The sequence below is a fragment of the Pogoniulus pusillus genome, chromosome 15, assembly GCF_015220805.1.
Source record: "Pogoniulus pusillus isolate bPogPus1 chromosome 15, bPogPus1.pri, whole genome shotgun sequence".
NCBI lineage: Eukaryota > Metazoa > Chordata > Aves > Piciformes > Lybiidae > Pogoniulus > Pogoniulus pusillus.
The window spans coordinates 24,380,948-24,406,529 of NC_087278.1; the positions used below are offsets into that span (position 1 = coordinate 24,380,948).

At 44.6% G+C, this 25,582-nt stretch overlaps 1 protein-coding gene across 3 annotated transcripts in view; it reads left to right on the forward strand.

The window, feature by feature from the left end:
- The window catches only part of LOC135182064 (ephrin type-B receptor 5), a 58,485-nt gene that overhangs the window by 15,147 nt on the left and 17,756 nt on the right, over positions 1-25,582 (forward strand). For all 3 annotated transcript variants that reach the window (XM_064155805.1, XM_064155804.1, XM_064155806.1), the window contains 4 exons: positions 3,513-3,577; positions 4,944-5,640; positions 15,632-15,787; positions 18,442-18,780. In XM_064155805.1, the coding sequence (XP_064011875.1) occupies positions 3,513-3,577; positions 4,944-5,640; positions 15,632-15,787; positions 18,442-18,780 (1,257 nt within the window). The remainder of the gene's footprint in view (positions 1-3,512; positions 3,578-4,943; positions 5,641-15,631; positions 15,788-18,441; positions 18,781-25,582) is intronic.

Here is a 25,582-nt window from a genome sequence, read left to right on the forward strand (position 1 = left end):
TGCAAGAAGAGAAGAAACTGAAATGAGAGTGCAGTTAATTCTGAGTTTTGTTTTGCAAAAAAAAATAACAAATCCATTTATACTCTGCTGTAAAACAACAACCCCAAGCAGTGCTACAGGCTGGGGACAGAGTGGCTGGAGAGCAGCCAGGAAGAAAGGGACCTGGAGGTACTGGTAGAGTGTAGCTGAAGATGAGCCAGCAGTGTGCCCAGGTGGCCAAGAGAGCCAATGGCATCCTGGCCTGGATCAGGCACAGTGTGGCCAGCAGGACAAGGGAGGTTATTCTGCCCCTGTACTCAACACTGGTCAGACCACACCTTGAGTGCTGTGTCCAGTTCTGGGCTCCTCAATTCAAGAGAGATGTTGAGGTGCTGGAAGGTGTCCAGAGAAGGGCAACAAAGTTGGTGAGGGGCCTGGAGCACAGCCCTGTGAGGAGAGGCTGAGGGAGCTGGGGGTGTGCAGCCTGCAGCAGAGGAGGCTCAGGGGCGACCTCATTGCTGTCTACAACTACCTGAAGGGAGGCTGTAGCCAGGTGGGGTTGGTCTCTTCTGCCAGGCAAGCAGCAACAGAAGAAGGGGGCACAGTCTCAAGTTGTGCCAGGGGAAGTATAGCCTGGATGTTAGGAGGAAGTTGTTGCCAGAGAGAGTGATTGGCATTGGAATGGACTGCCCAGGGAGGTGATGGAGTCCCTGTCCCTGGAGGTGTTGAAGCAAAGCCTGGATGAGGCACTTAGTGCCATGGTCTGGTTGATTGGCTAGGTCTGGGGGATAGGTTGGACTGGATGATCTTGGAGGCCTCTTCCAACCTGGCTGATTCTATGAAAAGATGATGTTATGTTTTTGTTATGTTGGATTTTTTCAGTTTAGGGAAGCAAGATACAGGAGGATCATCAGCATTATCCTTTGGCAAACAGGAGAGTCAGTATTGATGAGAATAAAAGTTCTTTCTTTGTTGTAAAGTTATCTTGTGTGTCATTCCAGACTATCAAAGCTATCTTTGGGACCCCAGTAGGAAAGTACTGACATGACTGAGTGCAACTTCTGTGCTGGAACTGTGCAGCTGAGACACTAATGGGCATGGGGAAATGCCAAGTCCCTGTGCTAGCAGGGCAGCCTAGGGGAAGGCTGTGCCTCAAGGAGGTGTAGGCCTTTCACAGATGTTTTGGCACTCAGAAGAGTCATCTGAGCTGAGCTATCCTTGAGCACACCAAACTGCTCAGCATTTCCTGAGATGTTAGGTGATTGCAGTGAGGTTGCACTTTAGCTGTAACCAGTAGCTCTTTCCAAGTTAGCCCAGATATTTTGCACTGCTTTTGAAGCAGGAAACTGCTTCAGCTCTGCAGGAAGGTCTAAAAAATCTGCTGTAGGAATATAAGGAACATAAGTTTGGAGATATTGATGAAGCCTGAGGTCTGCATGAACTTGGTCATTTGTCTGCCTTGGGATAAGTACAGTCTTTCCTTTCTGATCATTTATGTGGAGTGAATCCCCAGGAGCACTGATGGGAATAGTGGAGTAAGCAATCCATCAGATGGAAATAGAAACTGTTGAGATCCTCCTGAATAAAACATAGAATGGTTATAAACCTTGGCAAGAGGAATAATGAATCCTGTTTGTACATGACCTGGATGATGCCTTTGCTTTAGTGCTTTTTTTGTTTTCCTCTTTGTTTTGTTGTGCTCTCTTGTTGTGTTTTTGTGGTGAAGGTGTTGATTTATTTGGTTTTTTTTTGTTTTGTAATCAAAATAAGCAAGGAAAAGAGAGTGAGATTCCAGAATTTTAGGAAAAGCTGATGATTATAGAGTATGTATCAACACATGTGGCTATCTATTTAACTGAGCATTTTGCTTCCTGTATGTCCTCATTCTAAATGCACACAGCAAAGCTCACATGCTTGCACACCAGTAGCTTCCAGGGTGGTCTCAGACCTTTATATTTACTTCTGGAGAAGTAAATATCTACATACTGTGTGTGTGGCTCACACTGTTGCAATCAGTTCTGTGCTTCTTTGTACCTGAACAGAGGAGCATTCAAATTTAGTATCTGTCTCCAGTGGTAGGTTCAATAACAATGAAAACACAAGACTAGTTGTGGCAATAAGCTAGGTTCTTGAAGGTCTGCAAGTATCCTAAGCAGTACAATGCAAAAATCTATTCTAATAAATCTGGATCTTGTAGACAGGCCTGCAGCCTAATGCTCAGCTCCAGAACAAATTGAGTTCATTACAGGATGGACTGGTTCACCCCAGGGAGGTGGTAGAGTTGCCTTCCCTGGAGGTGTTGAAGAAAAGACTGGATGAGGCATTTAGTGCCATGGTCTAGATGACTGGATAGGGCTGGGTGATAGGTTGGAGTAGATGATCTTGGAGGTCTCTTCCAACCTGGTGGATTCTATGGTCATCTTAAACCCTCACAGAAATTTGGTTCCAGAGATGGAAACAAAAGTGTCTCGGCCTCATGTCCACATTTACACCTGGAAATAAAATGGACAGCCATGGTCCTGAGGAGATTGGGGTGCAGGCATATAACTCACAGAATCACAGAACTTCTTAGATTGGAAAAGACCTTCAAGATCATTGAGTCCAATCATTAGCTTCACACTGATAAGTCCTTGACTAAACCAAATCCCTCAGCACAACATCTAATCGCTATGAATTGCTGTGGTTGGAAAGGACCACCAGGATCATCCAGTCCAACTTTCATCCCAGCATCCTTCATCACTAGACCATAGCCTCAAGTGCCACATCCACTCTCCTTTTAAGCACTTCCAGGGATGGTGACTCCACTTCCCTGGTCATCCTGTTCCAGTGCCTGACCACCTGCTCAGTAAAGGACTTCCTCTGAACATCCACCCTGAACCTCCCTTGACGCAAACTGAGACCATTTCCTCTTGTCCTATCATTAGCAATTCAGGAGAAGAGACCAGCTCCAGCCTCACTACAACCTCCCTTTAGGGAGTCCTTTAGGACTCATCTCTCTGTCCAACCTTTTCCTTTCTAAAAAGAGGGTGGCCTCCTCTGTACTGTTCGTTTATCATAGCTCTGCTCCATGCCATCAGTGTGTTTGTACTTTGCCTGGGCAAGTTTTATCTGGCCAGAGTATTGCCAAACAACTTGGTCACCATGAGTTAGCCTGATTATATGCCGAGCACATCCACCCATGTTTTGGTCCTGCTTCATGTACTTGTGTGAATGTGACCTGTAATATTTAATCTCAGAACATGAATGTATATTCTGGGTGTGTGGAAACCCCAGCACAAGATATGGGTTAGGATTATTATTTTTTCTTTTTGGTCAGAACTAATCTTGTTAAGAATAGGTAAGATTTTTTTTGGTCAGAACTAATCTTGTTAAGAATAGGTAAGATTTTTTTTTGGTCAGAAATAATCTTGTTAAGAATAGGTAAGATTTTTTTGGTCAGAAATAATCTTGTTAAGAATAGGTAAGATTTTAGCCTGACTTGGAAAAGCACAAAGTAGTTTTTCTTTTTTTTTTCTTTTAATATCTATAAACAGAAATACTTCTGGATACAACTGGAGAGACCTCAGAGATTGGCTGGACCACTCACCCTTCTGATGGGGTAAGCATTTCTGTTTCCTCTTCCTGAGTGCACCTCTACTGGAAAGATGTGCATGCATCTGATGAAGGAAGGGAATCTGGAACCCATGAGACTGATTCCCAGGGAACACTTCTATGTAAATCCCTCAATAGCTTAAAGTTTGCCCTTTTGAAATTCAAGGTTGAAACAATGCTGTCCTTTTCCCTCCTGACACTGAAAACTTTAAACTTCAACCATTTCATGATGGCTGTGGCCAGGACAGTTACCTAACATTGCATCTCCCACAAATCCTGCTCTATTTGCAAAAAGCCTGTCTAGGAGGATGTCTTTCCCAGTTGGCTCACTGGGTACTTGCAAGAAGAAGTTTTCTTCCCCAAACTTCAGGAATGTCTCAGACTTGCTTATCACAACAGTATGGCATTCCCAGTTGATGTCTGGGAAGTTGAAATTTCATGTAAGGGCAAGGGCTACCTATCTACAGATTTCTCCTAATTGCCTACAGAATAACTTATCAGTGTGCCTGACTGGGTGCAGGTTCCTTCTTTTCTATCTCATTACACACTTCATCTCTCATACCCAGAGTCTCTCACCTATCTGTAAAGTTAGCTGAGAGGATAAGGGACAGGATTCTTACAGTTTGTACAGTAATCTACATCCAATTCTCCCTATCTCTCTGCCTTGCACTTTCCTCCTCACACAGAACAGATCCTGAGCCTGCCCTCCTAGTGGCCATGCTGAGTTGATTTAGCTTCAACCATGATAAAAATAAGTAGAAGGAATGCCTGCTTTAATGTTTTCTCCAAAGAGCAGTGTCTTGTTCCTCTGTCTCATTTATGTTGTGTATCTTGTCTCTGGAGATAAGAGATGGGAAACAGGAGGGAGGAAGGCATGACCTTCTGGTTTTAAGATTCTCAGTGCCATATGACAGGTTTGCATAGGTTATGTATCATAGAATCAACCAGGTTGGAAGAGACCTCTAAGATCATCCAATCCAACCTGTCCCCCAGCCCTAGCCAGTCAACTAGACCATGGCACTAAGTGCCTCATCCAGTCTTTTCTTGAACACCTCCGGGAATGTTGCCTCCACCACATCCCTGGGCAGCCCTTTCCAATGGGAAATCACTCTCTCTGGGAAGAAGTTCCTCCTACCATCCAGACTATACTTCCCCCGGCACAACTTGAGACTGTGTCCCCTGTATTTCTTTTTCACACGGCCATAGTTTGTCCTATCTAGAGTGCTGCATGTAGCATCAACAGATTCAGGTCTTGTTGTAGGTACAGCAAGAAAAGGGAAAGAGGAAGGCCTGCCCTGTTGTTTTTGGTGCAGTTGAACACTGCATCCTTTTCTCACTGTTACTTCCTTTTCTCTCCCACACGTGCCTTCCAGTGGGACGAGGTGAGCGTCATGGATGACAAGAAGCGCCCAATCCGAACCTTTCAGGTGTGTAATGTGGCCGAAGCGGGGCAGAACAACTGGCTGCGAACCCACTTCATAGAGCGGCGCGGCGCCCACCGAGTCCACGTCCGCCTGCGCTTCTCCGTGAGAGACTGCGCCAGCATGCACACCGTCGCCTCTTCTTGCAAAGAGACTTTCACGCTCTACTACCACCAGTCAGAGGCTGACACAGCTACTCAGGAACTACCAGAGTGGCGTGAGGGCCCCTGGACCAAAGTGGATACTATTGCAGCCGATGAAAGCTTTTCCCAAGTGGACAGCACTGGGAAGGTGTTAAAAACGAATGTTAAAGTACGTAGCTTTGGGCCGCTCACCAAGCATGGCTTCTACTTGGCTTTCCAGGACTCGGGAGCCTGTATGTCCCTGGTGGCAGTCCAAGTCTTTTTCTACAAGTGCCCTGCTGTGGTGAAAGGATTTGCATCCTTCCCTGAAACTTTTGCTGGAGGGGAGAGGACCTCACTGGTGGAGTCACCAGGGACATGTGTACCGAACGCTGAAGAGAAGAGCATGACTGGGGCTTCAGGTGTCCGGTTGCACTGCAATGGAGAAGGGGAGTGGATAGTGGCCATTGGACAATGCACCTGCAAGGCTGGCTACCAGCCTGTTGATGATGAACGAGCCTGCCAAGGTGAGAGACCCTTTTTCCCTGCTCCTTAGACTGCAGCTTCTTTGTTGGTTGGTGATAGCAGCATTTGGCATTTACCAAAAGATCCCAGAGCTTGGAGATTAAATGATTTCTCAGAGTGAAAGCTTAATAGCAGCCTCTTCCAATACCTCAGACTGGAGTTGTAATCACCACTTTGTGGTGCTAAGAGCAGGCTTGGAAACTTAACACAGGCCTTGATTCAAGCTGCCAATAAAGACAGCCTGTTAGGCTATACATACAGAATTAGTGAGAGTTGTAATTAATGAGAACTAACAGAGATCCACTTCTTTTTGAAGAGACAACATGAGGGGAGAGACACCACATGAAGCAGAGCTGAGTCCAGAGCTAACACACTCTACTGACCCAATTAATTTGGGCCCTTTTTAAAGTCCTATTGGAAGTAGTGATTAAAAAAAGGGGGGGGGGGGCGGGAAAGGAGGTGGCAGTAGCCTGACCGAGGGACAGGGAACAGGCAACGGTTCCTCACCTGGCTCAGTAAGGAAAGCCAGTCGTAATGGTGTTATGGGTACCTCTGGTGTGCTCTCTGCCCTGGGACCCATGATGTTTCCTGTCAAATGCTTGTAGGAGGAATTAGAATAACTTGCCTATCACCTAGTGTGGTACTGGGCCAAAATCTGGCCAAGCCTGAACACTCAGTCTAATCTCATGTCTGTCTCCATATGTCAAGTTTAAGACCCTAGGATCATAGGATGTTAGGAATTGGAAGGGACCCAAAGCAACCATCGAGTCCAACCCCCCTGCCAGAGCAGGACAATGCTATCTAACACAGATCACAGAGGAACACATCCAGACAGGCCTTGAAAGTCTCCAGGGAAGGAGACTCCACAACCTCTCTGGGGAGCCTGTTCCAGTGCTCTGTGACCCTCACAGTAAAGAAGTTCCTCCGTGTGTTGAGGCAGAACCTCTTTTGCTGCAACCTACACCAGTTGCTCCTTGTCCTATCCCAGGAAGCAGTGAGCAGAGCCTGTCCCCCTTCTCCTGGCCAGCCCTCAGGTATTTATAAACATTTATCAAATCCTCTCTAAGTCTTATTTTCTCCAGACTAAAAAGCCCCAGGTCCCTCAGCCTCTCCTCATAAGCCATGCCCTCCTGTCCCCCAATCACCCTCATACCCCTCCACTGGACCTTCTCCAGCAGATCCCTGTCCCTCCTAAACTGGGGAGCCTCAAACTGAACACAGTATTCAAGATGAGGTCTCACCAGGGCAGAGTAGATGAGGAGTGGAACCTCCCTTGATCTGTTGGACACACTCTTCCTAATACAGCCCAGGATCCCATTGGCCTGCTTGGCCACAAGGACATATTGCCATGCCATGGTTAACTTGTTATCCAGACAGTCCATTTGACCATACTGCTTATGCTACTTTTATGTGTAATGTTCTTCTGGTGCTTCTTTAGTTCCAATAAGCATCTACTCAGGATCTCTCAGCAAGGTAAAATGTTGCAGCACCACACAGTATTCTAAAGATCAAATGTAATGTAGAACCCAGTTTTGACTGCAGGCACAGTTTTAAAGTTGAAATATAGTTTACACAAGAGATCACCTAGGACATGGTAGCAGCCAGAGTATTTGTACTCTGTAAGTGCAAATGAAATTGATAGTTAATGGTTGTCAATACGTTACCTGAAATTGCTGTTTGTGTGAAGTGTCAAGAGAGATGTTGAGGTGCTGGAACATGTCCAGAGAAGGGTGACAAAGCTGGTGAGGGGCCTGGAACACAAACCCTATGAGGAGAGGCTGAGGGAGCTGGGGTTGTTTAGCCTGGAGAAGAGGAGGCTCAGGGGTGACCTCATTGCTGTCTACAAGTACCTGTAGGGAGGCTGTAGCCAGGTGGGGGTTGGTCTCTTCTCCCAGGCAACGAGCAATAGAACAAGGGGACACAGGCTCAAGTTGTGCCGGGGGAGGTCTAGGCTGGATGTTAGAAGGAAGTTCTTCCCAGAGAGAGTGATTGGCATTGGAATGGGCTGCCCAGGGAGGTGGTGGAGTCACCATCCCTGGAGGTGTTCAAGAAAAGCCTGGATGAGGCACTTAGTGCCATGGTCTAGTTGACTGGATAGGACTGGGTGATAGGTTGGACTGGATGATCTTGGAGGTCTCTTCCAACCTGGTTGATTCTGATTCATTAAACTGCTGTTCATAGTGCTGGAGACTTACAAAGCAATTAAAACCAGCAGGTGCTTTTTAATTGGTTAAGCTTTGAGAATCGTTAAAATGCAGGCACTTCTTTTGTCTTGCTCATCCTGAAAGCTGTCACCTCAGCACCAGCGAGTGTATTTTGTCCAGAGTAATGACACCAGTAACAGCAGTCATGTTTTCATAGAGCTGTAGGGCAACTGCTGCAGCTCAGTTCCTATCACCAGCAATTGTACACAGTCTGTGTCTGTGTTGCAAGTGTAAATCAACTGCGTTCTTTGTCCATCTGACTGCTGAAATGCAATTGGACTTGCAGCAAAACTGGGCTGTTGGTGTGTCTTGTGTCAGACCTAGAGCCAGCCACCATAGCTGGCATCCATATTGAGATAGATCCTGCTGCTCTGAGCCCCTCTCATCTCTGAGTACTGACTAGAAGGCAAGGGGGTTCATCTCTTACTAAATTTACTCTCCCCTTCATGCAACATTTTGTCAAGAAGAGAGTAATTTTATCCTCTTCTGAATGTCTTTCTATGTCCCAACTCAGTTCCAAATCATATCTGAGCACAAAAAGTCAGTGTCACCTGTATCACATTCTCTAAAAACACTGCTGGGTGGTACATAAAGCTCTGTTGAAGTTTCTCAGTGCCTCTCCATCTCTCTCCCCTTGCTTTTCAGTTGCCCTCAGAGTATTTTGTCTTTGCTCTTATTGTCCAAGTGAATCGGTGCCTCTTCCTGTCTGCTAAATTCTTCAGTTCTTGGTCTGTACTATCCCCATTTTAATTTTTATTCACTGTCCTTCCCCTCTTCCATGTCTGCAGCATCTTTCTCTGCTGTTGTTATTTGTCAGAAGCCTGTCAGAAAGTGTCCCTCTGGCCTCGTAGGAGGAGCTTATCTCCAGGGATCAGGCAGCCCAACATGGGAAAAAGAGTGGCAAATGTAGTGGAGGAGCTGAGAAAAGTGGGTCAGTGGCTCTGAGACAGGCTGTGCCTTGCTGAACTGTTGTGGCATTCTGACACTGCCAAGGATGGAGAATGACTGAGACAAGCTGAGAGGAAAGCACATGTGCACTCTGAACTCTGCCTTCTCCTCTCACGGTAACCTTGACTTAATGGGAAGTAGCAGCTCGCTTTGCCCCCTTAGGTGCTAGCTCTGCAACTCTGTCCTTGCACTGGGTATTGTCAAATGATGAGAGATTTCTTGGAAATTATTGGTGCCTGGGGATTGATGAACTTGTGCTAGGGCCTGTGTCTTAACTGCTGATGGTGGTTTTTAAATGAAGTTGTTCTGTGGGCACACAGTGGAGGTGTTTCAGGAGAAGCTGCTCTTGCTGAGGCTTGCTCCAGGATGGTCCTGAGATGGTAATATTCACTAAGTCAAAATGTACCAGTTGATGGTAGATTTGCTTCAGCCAGTGTAAGCACAGTAGTCATGGGCAGGGCTTGTAGGACCACAGCAAGTGACTGTGATTGCATCATTTGCCATAAGAAGGGGATGCAAAGTAGATGAAAATTGAAAAATGTCATTTGAAAAAAAGAATCCTTCAGGAACAAATGGGAGGTGTATTCTGCCTGAGTGTGGAAAAACAGTTGTAAGATCACTATAACTGCAGGAATAAAAGGAAATGGCTTTTGCCTATTTAGATTGCCCAGGGATTTTTTTTTTCCTTGACCTTTGCTATACTATTTATAGAGTCACTGGACTGAGGCAATGCCAGGAAAGGCTCCATGACATGGGAACAATTATTATTGCCATTTGTGGGCTGAAGTCCTGAGTGCAGCCAGCTATCGTAATTTAGGCAATTTTGAAAAGGAATTAAGGTGCTCTTGAATGTAAGCAGTTCCTTGACTGGATGCAGTGGCAGAGGTCAGGGTTCAGATGGAAGCAGAAGGTGTGTGATAGCTGTAATCCCTAGCCATGAAGGCCAGTTAGTGTGAACCAGAGCCAGTCCAGACTTATTGGGCAAAACTGCAAATGTGAAGTGACTGAATTTTAGGTCAGAGTATTTTTCTTTTTTTTTTTTTTTGCTTTTTGCAACAGTCTTCATTAGGAAGGTGATGGAGCTGTGAATCATGTTTAATAGCTGCACACCAACTTAGCTTGCAGCATGCCGTACTCAGCACTGGTCAGGCCACACCTTGAGTGCTGTGTCCAGTTCTGGGCTCCTCCATTCAAGAGAGATGTTGAGGTGCTGGAACATGTCCAGAGAAGGGCAACAAAGCTGGTGAGAGGCCTGGAACACAAATCCTGTGAGGAGAGGCTGAGGGAGCTGGGGGTGTGCAGCCTGCAGAAGAGGAGGCCCAGGGTTGATCTCATTGCTGGCTACAACTACTTGAAGGGAGGCTGTAGCCAGGTGGGGTTGGTCTCTTCTCCCAGGCAACCAGCAACAGAACAAGGGGACACAGTCTCAAGTTGTGCCAGGGGAAGTATAGTCTGGATGTTAGGAGGAAGTTGTTGTCAGAGAGAGTGATTGGCATTGGAATGGGCTGCCCAGGGAGGTGGTGGAGTCACTGTCCCTGGAGGTGTTCAAGAAAAGACTGGATGAGGCACTTAGTGCCGTGGTCTAGTTGACTGGATAGGGCTGGGGGATAGGTTGGAGTGGATGATCTTGGAGGTCTTTTCCAACCTGGTTGATTCTATGATTCTATGATTTCATTTTTTGTTTTTCTTCTGGTAGTTGAAATGCCCAACAGCAGAATAAAGGTTTCAAAGCATGAAACCTGTATGTGCCTGGCCTCCTGCAAAGCATCACTGTGAAATGACACATTTACATAGTCATTAATGTTTTTCATGTGCCTGGGAAAGGTTTCTAGGATGAATTGTTCCCTTATCTTCTCAGAAATTCAGGTGAGTCTGAGCTGCCTGCCTGACTGCCTTGGTCTTCTTTCTTGCACTTCTGGAAGACTGGTTTGACATTTGCTTTCCTGTAGACATCAGACACCTCTCAGTCACTATCATCATTCAGTTGTTTCCATGAATGACCTCAGGATAACATTAGGTGCATCCCATCAGGGCCCATGGAGTTATGTAGGTCCAGTTTGCCTAAATATTCTCTCACCTGATCTTCTACCACAAAGAAGATCTTTCTTGTCCCATACTTTTCCCCAGTCTCAGAGACTTGGGGTTTCTAATGGCCAGTCTTGCTACTAAAGACTGATGTGAACAAGACAGATAATGCCTCAGCCTTTTATATGTCCTGTATCAGATCTCCTGCAGCACCCAGCAGTGGGACCATGTTTTCTCTGGTCTTCCTTTATCCACTTCTGTAGCCCTTCTTGCTTTTGACATCACTTGTCAGATGTGATGCTTGGCCGGTGCCTCTATCTTCCTTCCAGGAAGAGAAGACCCAGCACCTACTGGAATGCCATCTGGATGAGAGACAGTGGATACCAAGGGCCTCTCAAATGTTTGGGCTTTCTGGGTCTTTAGAGTGAGCCAGGTTGCTCATTGGCTTTCACTGACTGAATCCACAGATTTAGCTGCCTGTCTGTATGGAATGTGAACTGAATGTCACATGCTAGAGTTGATCTGCACAAATGGCATTCATTATGTGCTCTTACACTAGTCTGCTCTCTTCATTTTATTCTTTTTTTACAGAGATCCTTCTTAGCTCCCTTTCCTCTGTGAATTGCTAACTTTTCAGGGTTGGATTTTTTCATAGCAATAATAATAAGTCTTCCAATTGGAGTTTCTTTTTAACTTGAATCCTCTTGTAAAATTCTAGATCTTAATGGAGACTTACTGCTGGTAGCCCTCTTTCATCTGTTTCTTTTGGTTACAGAGGAGGAACATGATAGCCAAAATGGAAGGAATTCCACCCCATTTTCCCACAAGAGAGGGAGCATTTTGTGGACAGAAAAGCAGTGAAAATTGTTTTGTTGGTGAAACAACTGCAGAAGAATTTTATTTGTCCAGTTCATTCACCTCTAATGGAGTGCTTATGAATGAACCTATGTGGCTACTTTACACCCTGCTTACGTTAAATACAGGATGAAGGACTATTGAACCTGGAAACATTGGGAAAGGAGACAGGTTTATGTTGAGTCTGATATTTGCTCTCAGTGGTAACTGGTTCACAAACTGCAGTCTTAAGTGTTCAATAGGTGGGGTTTTTTTGTTTTGTTTGGTTTGTTGTCTGCTCTGCTTGTATTGGAAGTTTTTCTCAGTACCCTGCTCTTTCAGTTGGTGGAAGCATTATTCTAATTTAAACCTTTAATTTACTCTAAAGTCTTCAGTTTTCATGATGGCATCACTCTTCAGCATAAAAAACCCCAATTCTTCCTTTGCTGACTTTTACAGTTCTGAGATAACATTCAAGAACAGATGCTACCGGAACAAGTAAAGAGAGATAATAGATAGCAAGAAACCACAGCATTAATGAAACCTTGAATGGCCTTCTAAGCAGTAGATTTCCTCAGCCTTTGTAAGCTGGCTTTCTCTAATGAGATAGTGCTGCTACTGGCATGCTCATTCCTTTGAGTAAACCCTACAGCATCGCACTTTTGCTTAGTAGCTTTGTCTAACTCATCAACAGTGCGCCATCCCTGAAGACCTCATCCTTGCATCCTCAGTTGCAACAGCAAGTTGCTGGTAGACTTCAAAGCACCCTGGAAAAATGTTTATTTTTAACACAACATTATTTATGTTTAAAGAAGTTTTATTTGCTAAATACCAGAAAAATTCTTCAAGCCACAGTTTTGTCGAGTTGTGTGATTTGCAGCTGGGCTAGAGATAAATCTACCTGAATGCTCTAAGCACTACCCCTGTAGGGTAAATATGTTTTCACATTGTAAATGTAAAGTCTCTGTCCTCTACAGATCTCCTTTTAGCTGTCTACAACTACCTGAAGGGAGGTTGTAGCCAGGTGGGGTTGGTCTCTTCTCCCAGGCAAGCAGCAATAGAACAAGGGGGCACATTCTCAAGCTGTGCTGGGGGAGGTCTGGGCTGGATGTCAGGAGGAAGTTGTTGCCAGGGAGAGTGATTGGCATTGGAATGGGCTGCCCAGGGAGGTGGTGGAGTCACCGTCCCTGGAGGTGTTCAAGCAAAGGTTGGATGAGGCACTCAGTGCCATGGTCTAGTTGACTGGATAGATAGGGCTGTGTGATAGGTTGGCCTGGATGATCTTGGAGGTCTCTTCCAACCTGGTTGATTCTGTGATCACAGACTGCAGGCATTGTTATTGCCTGTTCATTCTCACTATTGTAACTAACAGCAAGGTCATTGTCCCAGGCTCTAGTACCAAAGAGGAACACAGGGACAGATCTTTCCGTGTGAGAATCCTTTCATTTTTCTCTTGGACAAAGGCCTGAAGGCAAAGGCAGTTTGCTCTTGCCGTCATCCATCATATGCAAAATTAGAATCTCTTCTTCCCCCTTCCCTTCCATCTGGCAGTGTACCACACACTTAATGTAATTTTCTGAGTGCTGGGAAGAACTGAGGTTCTCACGTCTGATTGCTTTCATTCTGAGTTACTGAAGTCCCTTTTATGGTCTGACCTGTTTCAGGACTTAGGTTTGTTAGCAGAGTACATGTGGAGGTTACTCTGCAGTGAAGAAGACTTCTGACAAATAGGATGAAGTAATACAACTAAGTGTAAAGCTGGTAGGTCTCCATAGATGTTATTGGCTGTTATGCCTGGACTATGGCTGTAACTCCTTCAGCTTTGCTAAGATTTGCATACCTGTAGTCCCACAGTATGCATCAAAAATTCTGCAATGGACTTTGAAAACCCAAAACAAAGAGAGCTGAACACATGAAAGATTAGATAAGCAAGCTAGTCAGCGTTTCTGAGGTCGTTTGATAAGAAAGGTGCATCTGTAGCCACTCAGCACCTAAGTGGATTAGAAACATATCCAAGTAATTGCTATTGGAGGTGAAAGCCTGGAAGTACAGTAAGTAATAACCAGATGAGCTAATTAACTCTACAGCTTCTGGTGTGCTCTTCCACTTTGGAATATGCATTAGATAGCCTAATTTCATATTAACACCTCTATGCATTATTCTCTTACACAGTTCTCTTTTTTTGTATGACTTTTTTTTCTCTCCCCAATCCTTTGAAATGTGTTGCTTATGATAATCCCTAGGACAATTCTCTTGAGTGTGTCCCTTGTGTCTTTTGACCTCAGTCAGTCATCTGGGATCCATCTGAGCGTTTCCCATTCCCTGCAAGTGCTCTTTATTGTGAAGTTAGCTACCCAAATGTCCATCCACAAATGGACATTCATGAGCTTGTTAGTCCATAAAATCTAAAAGAGCTGTATCTATTTATGTATAAAATCAGCCTTAGAAAACTTAGAGAAAGTTTACATTAAAATTATAAAAGCTTGCTTCATCCTAGCACTTCCATGTATGACCCAAGAACCTTCTCTTAGGTAATCCAGCATAGCAGCTTTGCCACACCTAGGCTGTGTGGCACCCTTGTGGTGTTAATAAGGTACCATTTTTTCCATTTTCTTTCCCTGCAGGATAGATTTCCATCCTCGGTTCAGCTTTTTGCATACACATGTATTCCTGTGCATTCACAGATTGTATCTGACTAAATTAAGAGGCATTAATCTGCTACTGGGAAAACAATAGGACTGCCAATCTGAGTGCCTCCTGATTTTCATACAAAATCAGTCATGGTAGCTTATGTTACTTTGAGCGATGAAACTGTTGAAGGCAGCACAAAATATCAGTTTTTGTGGCTGCTTCAGATGGGGAAGAGAGATGGATAACACCTGTAATTGCTAAGATTACTTCCAGACAGATCACCTGACTAAATTCTTTGGTTCTGCCAGTGCTAAAGCTCTTGGATTAAGTAATAAGTGCTGGGTGCTGCACTTTGGCCACAACAACCCCATGCAGAGATACAGGCTGGGGTCAGAGTGGCTGAGAGCAGCCAGACAGAGAGGGATCTGGGGGTGGTGATTGATACCCGCCTGAACATGAGCCAGCAGTGTGCCCAGGTGGCCAAGAGAGCCAGTGGCATCCTGGCCTGCATCAGGAATGGTGTGGCCAGCAGGAGCAGGGAGGTCATTCTGCCCCTGTTCTCTGCACTGGTTAGACCACACCTTGAGTACTGTGTTCAGTTCTGGGCCCCCCAGTTTAGGAGGGACATTGAGATGCTTGAGCGTGTCCAGAGAAGGGCGACGAGGCTGGGGAGAGGCCTTGAGCACAGCCCTACGAGGAGAGGCTGAGGGAGCTGGGATTGGTTAGCCTGGAGAAGAGGAGGCTCAGGGGAGACCTTATTGCTGTCTACAACTACCTGAGGGGTGGTTGTGGCCGGGAGGAGGTTGCTCTCTTCTCTCAGGTGGCCAGCGCCAGAACGAGAGGACACAGCCTCAAGCTGTGCCAGGGGAAATTTAGGCTGGAGGTGAGGAGAAAGTTCTTCCCTGAGAGAGTCATTGGACACTGGAATGGGCTGCCCGGGGAGGTGGTGGAGTCGCCGTCCCTGGAGCTGTTCAAGGCAGGATTGGACGTGGCACTTGGTGCCATGGTCTAGCCTTGAGCTCTGTGATAAAGGGTTGGACTTGATGATCTATGAGGTCTCTTCCAACCTTGGTGATACTGTGATACTGTGAAAATAATAATTTCAGAGAGCCAAAACTGCCTCTGGACTGGTTCTTTTCATTTGTATAGAATTTGTGTAGAATAAAGTAGACTGTTTCAAAATTGCAACTTTAACACTACCTGCTCCATCACACAAGAGAACCTGTAGTAGCTACTCTACGTAACAAATTCTTCCTACAGCAGCAGGAGTTAAATGTAAATAAGATTGCATTGTTTCTGGACTCTGAATTAATGAGTTTCCTACTTTTGCCTCTCATTTTCTTCCTCTTAGCCTGTCCCCTTGGTTTCTTTAAAGTATCTGTGGGAGATGACCCCTGCCATGTATGCCCTGCCCACAGCCACGCTCCACTGCCAGGTTCCAGTGAATGTATATGTCAGAACCACTACTATCGGTCCACTTCGGACAGTTCTGATGCTCCCTGCACTGGTAAGTTTTTTTGGATGAAGTGTTTGAAAGTAAGGACAGTCAATAAGGAGGAATTCAGGAGACTTGCAAGTCACCTCTTCTCATGACCTTTGAAATAACTCAAAACTTCCCTTGGCTCCTCCAGTTGATTACAGGGTACATCCACACACTAAATATAGCTGAGGAGGCAGAAGTACACCCGCGTGCTTTTAGCAGTGTTGATGCAGTGGTGAAACTCTATGCTGAGAATACTGGGGTGTTGCAATAGTAGATGCTCAAAATTGAAAAATCTCAATTTTTGAATGATTCATGCAACCTTATGTCTATTGCAAGTATACAATAAGGCCCAGCTGCAAATGGGGAAAAGTTAATTCTTACATCGTCTGTGGTTTTCATCAGCTGTGACTTTTCAGTCTTTGATTATTGAATATTAGCAGATGAAGAAAGAATAATGACATGCAGAAAATTAAGTAAGGTTAGTGATTAATCCTCAAAAAAAGCCAGTTTAAATAATGTATCAGACATCACCCTTGAATTTTGTGGAAGTGTCAGGGAAGAAAATTAACTTCTTAAAGCATCTTGGGAACACCTTGTGGCTCTGAAGGTAAATGCTTGGAAATTAGGAAATATGATTGTGAGGTTGTTTTTTTTCCTGCAATCCTTTGCTTTCTGTGCTGCACCAAGACCCATCTTTGGCATCACCAAGCAACCTTTACTTCTCAGGGATTATTTTTCCTGAGGTGTTGTCTATCTTTTTCATTGGCTATGGTAAGACTCCTTAGGGATAACTAGTGTGTGATCATGCAATTAAATACCATACCACAAAATAAATGCTGAGTGGCCACATTAAGGTCACAAAAGACAATTTAACTGGCATTTTCTGATGTACAAATGCTTCATCTTGTCAGCACTACAGTTTTTAAATGCTGTTCTGTGTGCAGTTTTCCAGCATAATTATTTTTTTAAGAAACACTGGAAATGTGTCAGCTATTGGAACTACTTGAATTCTCCAGCACTGAAGCAGATTGCAGCCAGAGAGAGCTCCCACAAAGACCTCATCCACCTAGAGTAACAGAGGGTGTCATCATCTATATTGACCAGCCTAAGACAGAGAAAAGGCTTTGCTCATAGTTTTCATCAATATTTCTTGACTATAATAGCAAGAATGAGGATTCTTGGATTTTATTACAGCCTTTGGAGGGGGATATTCTGTAAATCCTCTTTCCTTTACCCTTGTGTTTTACTGAGTTCCTGCCCTTCCAATCTTGTTTTCTGTCTATGCCCAGGTTTAGCAGTGCAAATTTGCTGCTTATTTCTGCCTATCTGAGGTTTTCACTTTCTAGTTCCAGTGTCTTGTCCCATTCTCATGCTCATGCCATTTTACTACCTTCTTTATTTTCCTTCTCTTCACAGTCTCTGTGAAAGCAGAAGTGCTGGGTGCACAGAATGGGAAGCTTTTCAGGTGTCAGTTTATTCCTGATACCACTTAGGAACATGGCTGGCAGCAGGAGTAATCAACGGGAACCTGAAGGGAGGCTGTAGCCAGGTGGGGTTGGCCTCTTCTGCCAGGCAACCAGCAACAGAACAAGGGGACAGAGTCTCAAGTTGTGCTGGGGGAGGTCTAGGCTGGATGTTAGGAGGAAGTTGTTGGCAGAGAGAGTGATTGGCATTGGAATGGGCTGCCCAGGGAGGTGGTGGAGTCACCAACCCTGGAGGTGTTGAAGCAGAGCCTGGATGAGGCACTTAGTGCCATGGTCTGGTTGATTGGACAGGGCTGGGTGCTAGGTTGGCCTGGATGAGCTTGGAGGTCTCTTCCAACCTGGTTGATTCTATGAAAGGGATTCAGTTCCTACAATAGATGGAACAGGCTAACTGAAGTCTGAGAGAGTTCAGAATGGTAGGTGCTGAAGAGCAGCATTGGAGGTCTCATGCAAGCTTGTGCAAGATTTAGGATTTCAGAGACGTGGAATTTCCTTAAACACTGGCTGTTCTTTTAGACAGAAGTAAAACACACACCCTTGAAGCAAAGCCCCGTCTGGTTCAGTTTGTTTCTCTGCAGTGCTGCAGCACCGCTGCTCCTTCGTGCACCTAGCTGTAGCTTTGATGAGGCAAAGAATGTTGGTTTTCCCCACCCCTGAACTGCCGCGGGGCGAGTTGAAATCTGCTGCCGAGCCTCCAAACCGTCCTGCCAGCATCAAACGAAAGCGCTGGCTGGAGCAAAGTATCCTGGGGCTTGAAGTTCAAATTGTCCCATGAGAGGCTTCCTGCGCCCGTGGCTGCTTTGGGGTTGCGGCTCTGGGGTGTGTCGTTTCCGCAGGAGTGGCGGCAGGACGGCTGGGAGTGGGTTTGCTTGCTGGCTTCTGCTGCCGCTTCCTGCCTTGTGCTGTGCTTTCCTGCGAATAGGCAAAGGGAATTGTGTGTTGTATGAGCTCATTTTTTCTCATTAAAACTCCTTATCTCAGCTCTTTATCTCAGCCTGGAGTTTTTTTGCCTTGTTTTCCCTCACCTCTGTGTTAACCCCTTGCATTAGCCCTGTTCAGTGAAACAGCTAGAGAAAAGAAAGAATGAGAAGGAAAAGCAACTCATTCCATTTTTTCCCTCTGCTTTGTGTTCTCCTCTCCCCCACCTCTCTTCCATTCGTTCATGACATTTTGATCTTTCATTCTTTCTTCTAGGCATCCCCTCTGCTCCCCGAGACCTTAGCTATGAAGTTATTGGCTCCAACGTGCTCCTGACTTGGCGCCTCCCCAAGGACCTGGGTGGCCGCAAGGATATCTTCTTCAATGTCATCTGCAAAGTGTGCCCAGCAGGGTCCTCAGGCCCATGCCTGCGCTGTGGGGACACTGTACAGTTTGAACCACGTCAGATGGGCCTCACAGAAAGTCGTGTGCAAGTCTCCAACCTCTTGGCCCGTGTACGTTACACCTTTGAGATCCAGGCAGTCAACTTGGTGACTGAATTGAGTTCAGAAGCACCCCACTATGCCACCATCAATGTTAGCACCAGCCAATCAGGTGAGGAGATGCCTGTGTCTTGAGTTCCAAAATATCCACTTCTGTCTCTCATTTGATTTGCTTTTATCAGTTTGAATCTTGGAGCTTTTTCTTACTTGTGTGCTGCGTCCTTTTGTATCTTGCCCTATGTGCTGGCTTGAGGCTAATTTTTACTGAGAGAAATTAAATCCTTAGCTGTGAGAAGAAAGAAAAGAACCCAACAGTAATCTACATCCCTCAGTTTTCTGCTGAGAAGCACAACTAATCAAAATATAGATAAGATACTTATTGTCACACACTTCTTAGCTCTCACTTCTGGCTGTGCCTTTTTTCTGGCAGTCTGGTCTCTGTGGCTGACTCTGCCTTTAACTCTCTAATCCACCTAAGCCCTTTTCCCTCTAACCTCCTTGTCATCCTTTTTTTTTTGACATCTCACCTCAGATCTCCAGATTTATCATGTGAGATATATGTGGGTTGATCTGATTATTTCTGAAGGAAGGGAAAGAGGGACGGGAAGGGGGATTGGGTTGGGAGCCCAACCTGGGGACTTTGATTGTTTCTGGGAGGGGTATTGTGTTTCTGTGTTACTTCTAATTTGTATATAACTGTATATATTTGTGTCTATATGCTTGTATGTTCTGCTGAGCTGTAAATATAGCTTCATTCTTAATTTCCAGCTCAGCTGAGTCTAGTCTGGGTGATTTCATAAGAGTGGGGGGATGGGTAACACCCAAACCATCACATCAAATTAGTTCCATGTTTTCATTTCTGCCCTTATCCTTCCTGCTTTCTCTGAATGCACTTTCTTTTTCTCCCTCTTGGCAGAAGAACTCTGTTTAGCAGTTAATGTGGTTGTACATAAACTAAAACGAGGCAGAAGGTGCCCTGGAGAAGATGGTAATGGGAGATGTAGATGTAGAACAAGGGGACACAGTCTCAAGTTGTGCTGGGGGAAGTATAGGCTGGATGTTAGGAGGAAGTTCTTCTCAGAGAGAGTGATTTGCCATTGGAATGAGCTGCCCAGAGAGGTGATGGAGTCCACCATCCCTGGAGGTGTTCAAGAAAAGCCTGGATGAGGCACTTAGTGCCATGGTCTGGTTGACTGGATAGGGCTGGGTGCTAGGTTGGAGTGGATGATCTTGGAGGTCTCTTCCAACCTGGTTGATTCTATGATTCTATAGGTCAGACAAAGCATGTTGCTTCATTGTGTGAAACAAGGCATCCTGTCAAGATTTGATAGGAATATCAGCTTGCTACAGCAGCTCTTAGAGAGTGTTTCTTCATTCCCTCTTCACCTTCATAATGTCCTACTCTTCTCCATTTCATCTTATACTTCAGTCAGCCTTCCTATAATTTTTCACCTGTTTGCTTTTTGTTACAGTTTTAAGACTTGTGCCGTAATTGTAAATTGTAAGGAAGAGTTTTTCAGAGGATTCAAGAGAGAGTTCAGAAGGATAGACTCTCCAGGGGCTGGGCAAAATGTAAGAGATATATTTATCCCATTCACTTGGTCTAAAAATCATATCTAGTTTGAAGCACAGCTTGTTCTATGCTCTCTCTTGCTTGGTTGTTTTTACTCATGTCTCTAGTATGGAGAGAAATTTGCACGGATTGCTTAAGAGGATCTAATGAGAAGTCATGTGAGGAGGAGGAGAAAGAGGGGGAACAACCTGAAATGGGCAACAGAAAATGTCTGTAAATATTCAGAGGTGTATAAATGTTAAACTCACATCTCTGGTAAATTCTACAGTGTGGTTGTAGAAATCCCTACAAAACCAGGCTTCAGTAAAGCTCAAGAGGAAGGTTGTGAATCCAGATGTGGAATCGTGCTCTTGGTTAGATTACATCTCATAATTTCTGTTTCTGTGCTATGGAAAGGAAGGGAATATGTATATACAGTAGAATAATTTCCTGCTGTTAGCAGGTGTCAGGGATTTGACAACATCTGTTCTTTCACTTTGAATCGCTACCCGACAGACATGGAGTAGCAGAGCATGTGCAGGATACCTGGTCCCCTTAAGAGCCTGGCTGCAAGTGGGTGATCTGTTTTGTGTACAGTAGATTATGACTGGGTAATTTAGGTGGTGATTTCAGCAGTTCTTTGGCTTCAGTGGAGACGGGTGGGTGTTCTCATAACATCCTGGAGAATTCTTGCTTCTCCTCTCAGCCTTCCTCTTCTATAGCTAAGGTAATGTAATTGAGTAGTTGCTTCCTTCTGCTGCCTGGAGTCACCACTCCTGTTCCCCCAGGTATGTCTTGGTGTTTCTGTTGTGTTGCGTGTCTCCCGCTAAGGTGCTTCTCTTGTACACCGAAGCAGTTTCAGCAGAGACCGACTTCCTCGGGATGGGTAGGAGTGAGCTTGAGATGAGCTGCCCTCAATTCAAAGTGACAGCTCATGCCAACAAGGCCCTGCTTCCACAGTCACGTGGCCTGTCTCGTCCATGATCCCTCCTTTCAATCCCTTCAGCCACTTTTCACTTCGGAGTGGCTTCTTGTTGTGTTATAACTACTATTATTATTTTGCTAGCAGTGATGGACGCTTCAGGATCTTACACTCTGGAAGAGAAAAGGAGGGGACAAGAGGGCATAAAGGGTGTAGGAAAGGAAAACTGGAGAAAGAGAAACTTTCAGGAATAAATGGCCATAAGAACATTTTCTCCATTGAATTAAAGCTGGACAAAGAAAGGTCCTCTAATTGTAGCCGTATTTGATTATTCTGCTTACTCATACATCAGCCAGAGTTCTCTCACTTCTTTCTTCTTTCCATTGCTGATTAAAAAAGAATCATCCTCATCCTCTGCTCCTTTGTTAGAGGTATCTTGGGAAATGTCTACTTTTCTTTTTTCTGTGCTAACTATATTTTAACTCTTCATCTCTGTCTCCAGAACCATGATGGACGAGTTTGCTTACCTTGGCAGTCTGCTAGCCCTACTTCAAAGACTATGGCTACTGTTGTTTGATGTGTGGGCAGACTTAGTAAGAGACGAGCCCCCTTGCTTTCTAGCCAGTCCTCAGAGATGAGAGGGGTTCAGGGCAGCTGGACTTAATAGGGATGCCAGTTAGAGTGGCTTGCATGAAGTCCAACTGCAGACACACAGCCCAGTGTTGCTGCAGGTCTGGTTGCATTTCAGCAGTCAGATGCACAAACAATGTGGTTTATTTACATTTGCAACATCATCAGATTCTGTATGATTGCTGGTGATAGGAATTGGGCTGCAGCATTCACCCTGCAGCTCTAAAAAACACAACTGCAGTTACTGGTGTCATTGCCCTGGACAGAACACACTGAGTAATGCCGAAGTCACTACTTACCAAAAGGGTGTCCCTGCTGGGGAGGGCAGGAAGACAAACCCCACTGATGTGTCCCTAGAGCTTTGCTGTCAGGTTCTCATCCACACCTGGGGTTCCAAGAGAGCCAAAATTGATAGCTGGGGTTGCTGTTGGGTAAAGTCTAGTGGTGAGACCATAGCCATTTAACTGAGTGGGCTGTTGGACTGCACAAACATTTCTTGATGTCCTTTCAGACTTGATGTCTCCTGCCCAAAAAAAAGAACTTCTGCCAGTAAAGATTGTGATCTAGAGGTGACTGCTGTGATAAGCAAGGCAAAAAGGAATATCAGGGCCACACCTGGCCTCTACTAATGTTCCTGTCCCATCACAAATGGGAGCAGCTGGGCCTTGATCCAGCTGCAGTGTCTGGTTCGGAGCTAGATCCTCATCAGCAAGTTGCGCTTTCCTATTTCCACTATTTGTGCTTCCAGCAGGCTACACAATCACATTTTTCTGTAGTAGCTTGATTATGATGTGAGTGTATGTCTGAAAACAGAGTAAAAAGGGCTGGCTCTGAAAAACACTGGTATAGTAAGACTTAAACTTCTATAACAAAAAGCATCTAAAGCCTGTGAAAATGGTAATAACGAAACCTGTTTGGATAATGATAGCTTGACATGCAGATTACCAGAAGGAAAAACTGCTCAGTGCTAAGGGTGAATATATGGTCAGGATATATAGAAAGATGTTGGGATGCTCTTCCAGGTAACATGAACTGCATGCAGAAAAGCTGTTATGTAATTGTAGTGGACTTATGCTTCTTCACAGAGGAGAACCTGACACAAACAAAGCAAAACTTAAAATCCAACTGTATTGTGTCTATATAAAAAAATAATTCAACTGATTTCAATTTTAATGGTTGTTTGCTTACCAGAGTAAACAAATATATCTTTTCATGTCTCAGCATAGAACTCAGGTTTTCTTTTGAAGGATTGTGTAAAGAACTTCCTCTGTGTGCACAGCAGCACCTACTTGTCCTTTATTTTCCTCCCCTTCCCCTTGCACTGAAGCATGTTGTAATGGCTGTTGCCAGAGACACACTACTGACCTTATTCGTTCAGGCAGTTGTTATATTCCTAGAAGGAAGAGATAAAGACAGCAGAGCCTCAAATGTTGGAGCAAATCTGTGCAGACTTTTCAAAGCAAGTAATTTTTTTTCCTTTATTAACTGTATCTATACATTGAGAGCTAATGGAGATAGGAGGATAAAGGCTATGTGTCCAGGTTGCCTTTTTACCTATGACAATATATGTAGCAGCCTTCTGTTGGATTTGTCACCTTTAGCCAGTTTTGTTACCCTAAGCTTGCTTTCTGGTGCTCCTGCATTTCCAAAGACCCAAGGCTTTGGGTGTTTTCTCTTTTCCTTTGTTTTTCAAGAGCTCTGGACATGTCAGCTGGGTTCTCATGTTTTGCTACTCGTTTTGGAACATATTGGATTTTGTCTCAAGACACATTGTTTTGAGAACTTTTTCCTTCACTTAGTCTGAAGCCAAACAGTGATAAGAAAGCCTGAGATCATCCCTGTGAATATGTACTAGGTAGGAAGGGTAATTATATCAGGTATGAGTGACTTCAATAAAGCTCCTGTACAAATAACCACAAAAACTTGGCTTCAGGGCCCATGGGTTTTAGGAATGACCCCCTAACCCCCCTCCCCATATGCCTTATTTATTGCTAAATTAACAGAAATGCTGCTTCTTGTCTAAGAAGTTTTTCAGTTCTGCCATCAGATTCAGGACAGTGGGATTTGGCAATATTAAACATCTGAGAACTGCAGAAATGAAAGGTAGACAGTCTGAAGGCTTGTGTAAGAGGCCAAATGGGGACAAGGACAGTTATAAATAGTGCCAGGAAATGTAAGAGGACTTGACACAAGATATTCAGGTGAAATGACGTGAGAAGGGGAAAACAATTAAATGCCAAGTATGATTATGTGATTCTGAAGGGAAATGGATGAGTTGCTTGAAGATGTTTGCTTTTCCAAAGAGAGAGAAGAGTCCAGTAGACTTTAGTTGGCAAGAGCAGGGACATAGGCAAGGCGTTTTCTTCATCAAAACAGGAAAGGAGTGAAAAAAGAGCTGTCAAAAGAGCTACCAGGCTAAAACCAGCAGGTAAAGCAAGTGGAGTGTGAGCTCTGTGTTCATTGTCCTCAATAATTGACATTAATTTTCAAAGTAACAGGTTCTTTGTTTAGTTACAATCTCATGGTCACCTCTGAGCACTCACTAAAGGTTCCTAAAAACGTGAAGGGTATCACTTCTTACATAGGAACAACAGCAACACATCTCAGGGTTCATTTTACCCTCAGTGACATTTGTCAGCTTGGCCATCTTCAGCAGATTTGCCCAGTTATAACCACAACTGAAGAAAAGCTTCTGTGATTGCTACAGAAGAGGAAGCTGTTCCAGTTTCTCTTTGTTATACCCAGTCTCTAAAGCACAAGCAGAGGCTGAATGTGCTTGTTTTCACCTTTCTGGTTTCAGCAGCTGTTCACATACAGACAGGAACCTTTTCAGCAAGTAGAAATAGGAGGAACATAGTAAAAAGCGACAACTTGTGACGTTTATTATGCATGAGTGTAGCACATACACAAAAAGTAGTAATAATAGAGCCAAGGGAAGAGAAAGTCATTAATTTTCCTTTCTAAAGCACTCTACTTTCTGTGGATGAAAAGGACAAGGTTATGACAGAGGACAATCCAAGGTACTTTCAAAAGGATTTTCAGGTGTTTAGAGAAAACTTTGAAATCTGTGGAGAAGGCACAGGCTATTTTCAAAGTAAAGATGAGATATTGCACACACTGAAAAAGGAATTTCCACAAACGTTTTATTTGTGTCAGAGTTTTCCATACATTTGCTGGTTTATAAAGACTGTACAAAAGGAAATGCTTTTTTAATCTCAGTGGTCTGGTCCCACAAGATGTTGTTTGCATTCTGTGGACAATTAGAACAGCATAAAATAGAACAGAGTAGTTCACTCAGAAGGGACATGCAACAACCATCTGGCCCAACTGCCTAGACCAGACTGAATCAGGCCTTGTGCTTTCAGCTAATGTTAAATACAGACCTAGCAAGGGTCCATTTATGAACCCTGTGTGAAAAGAGGAAAATGAGTAAAAGTGGCAAGTCGACACCGAACTGAACACTTGTATGAGGCACTTAGTGCTGTGGTCTAGTTGATTGAACAGGGCTGGGTGATAGGTTGGACTGGATGATCTTGGAGATCTCTTCCAACCTGGCAGCTTCTATGAAGCATGCTTTGAAAGCAGTGCTCCACTACAGGCATTTTAATACTTGGCTTGCACACAGAGGAGAGTACCTAGCGCCTCTGTGGCAGCAGGGGTAAGGTGGTTTGAGTGTGGTTTTAAGACATAAAACCTTTAACTTCATATTTCCTAATATATTAACACTGGGAGGTTATCATACACTTCTGACAAGAAATATATACTTATTACACCCACAAACACATTCATGTTTCACATCATCTTAGTATG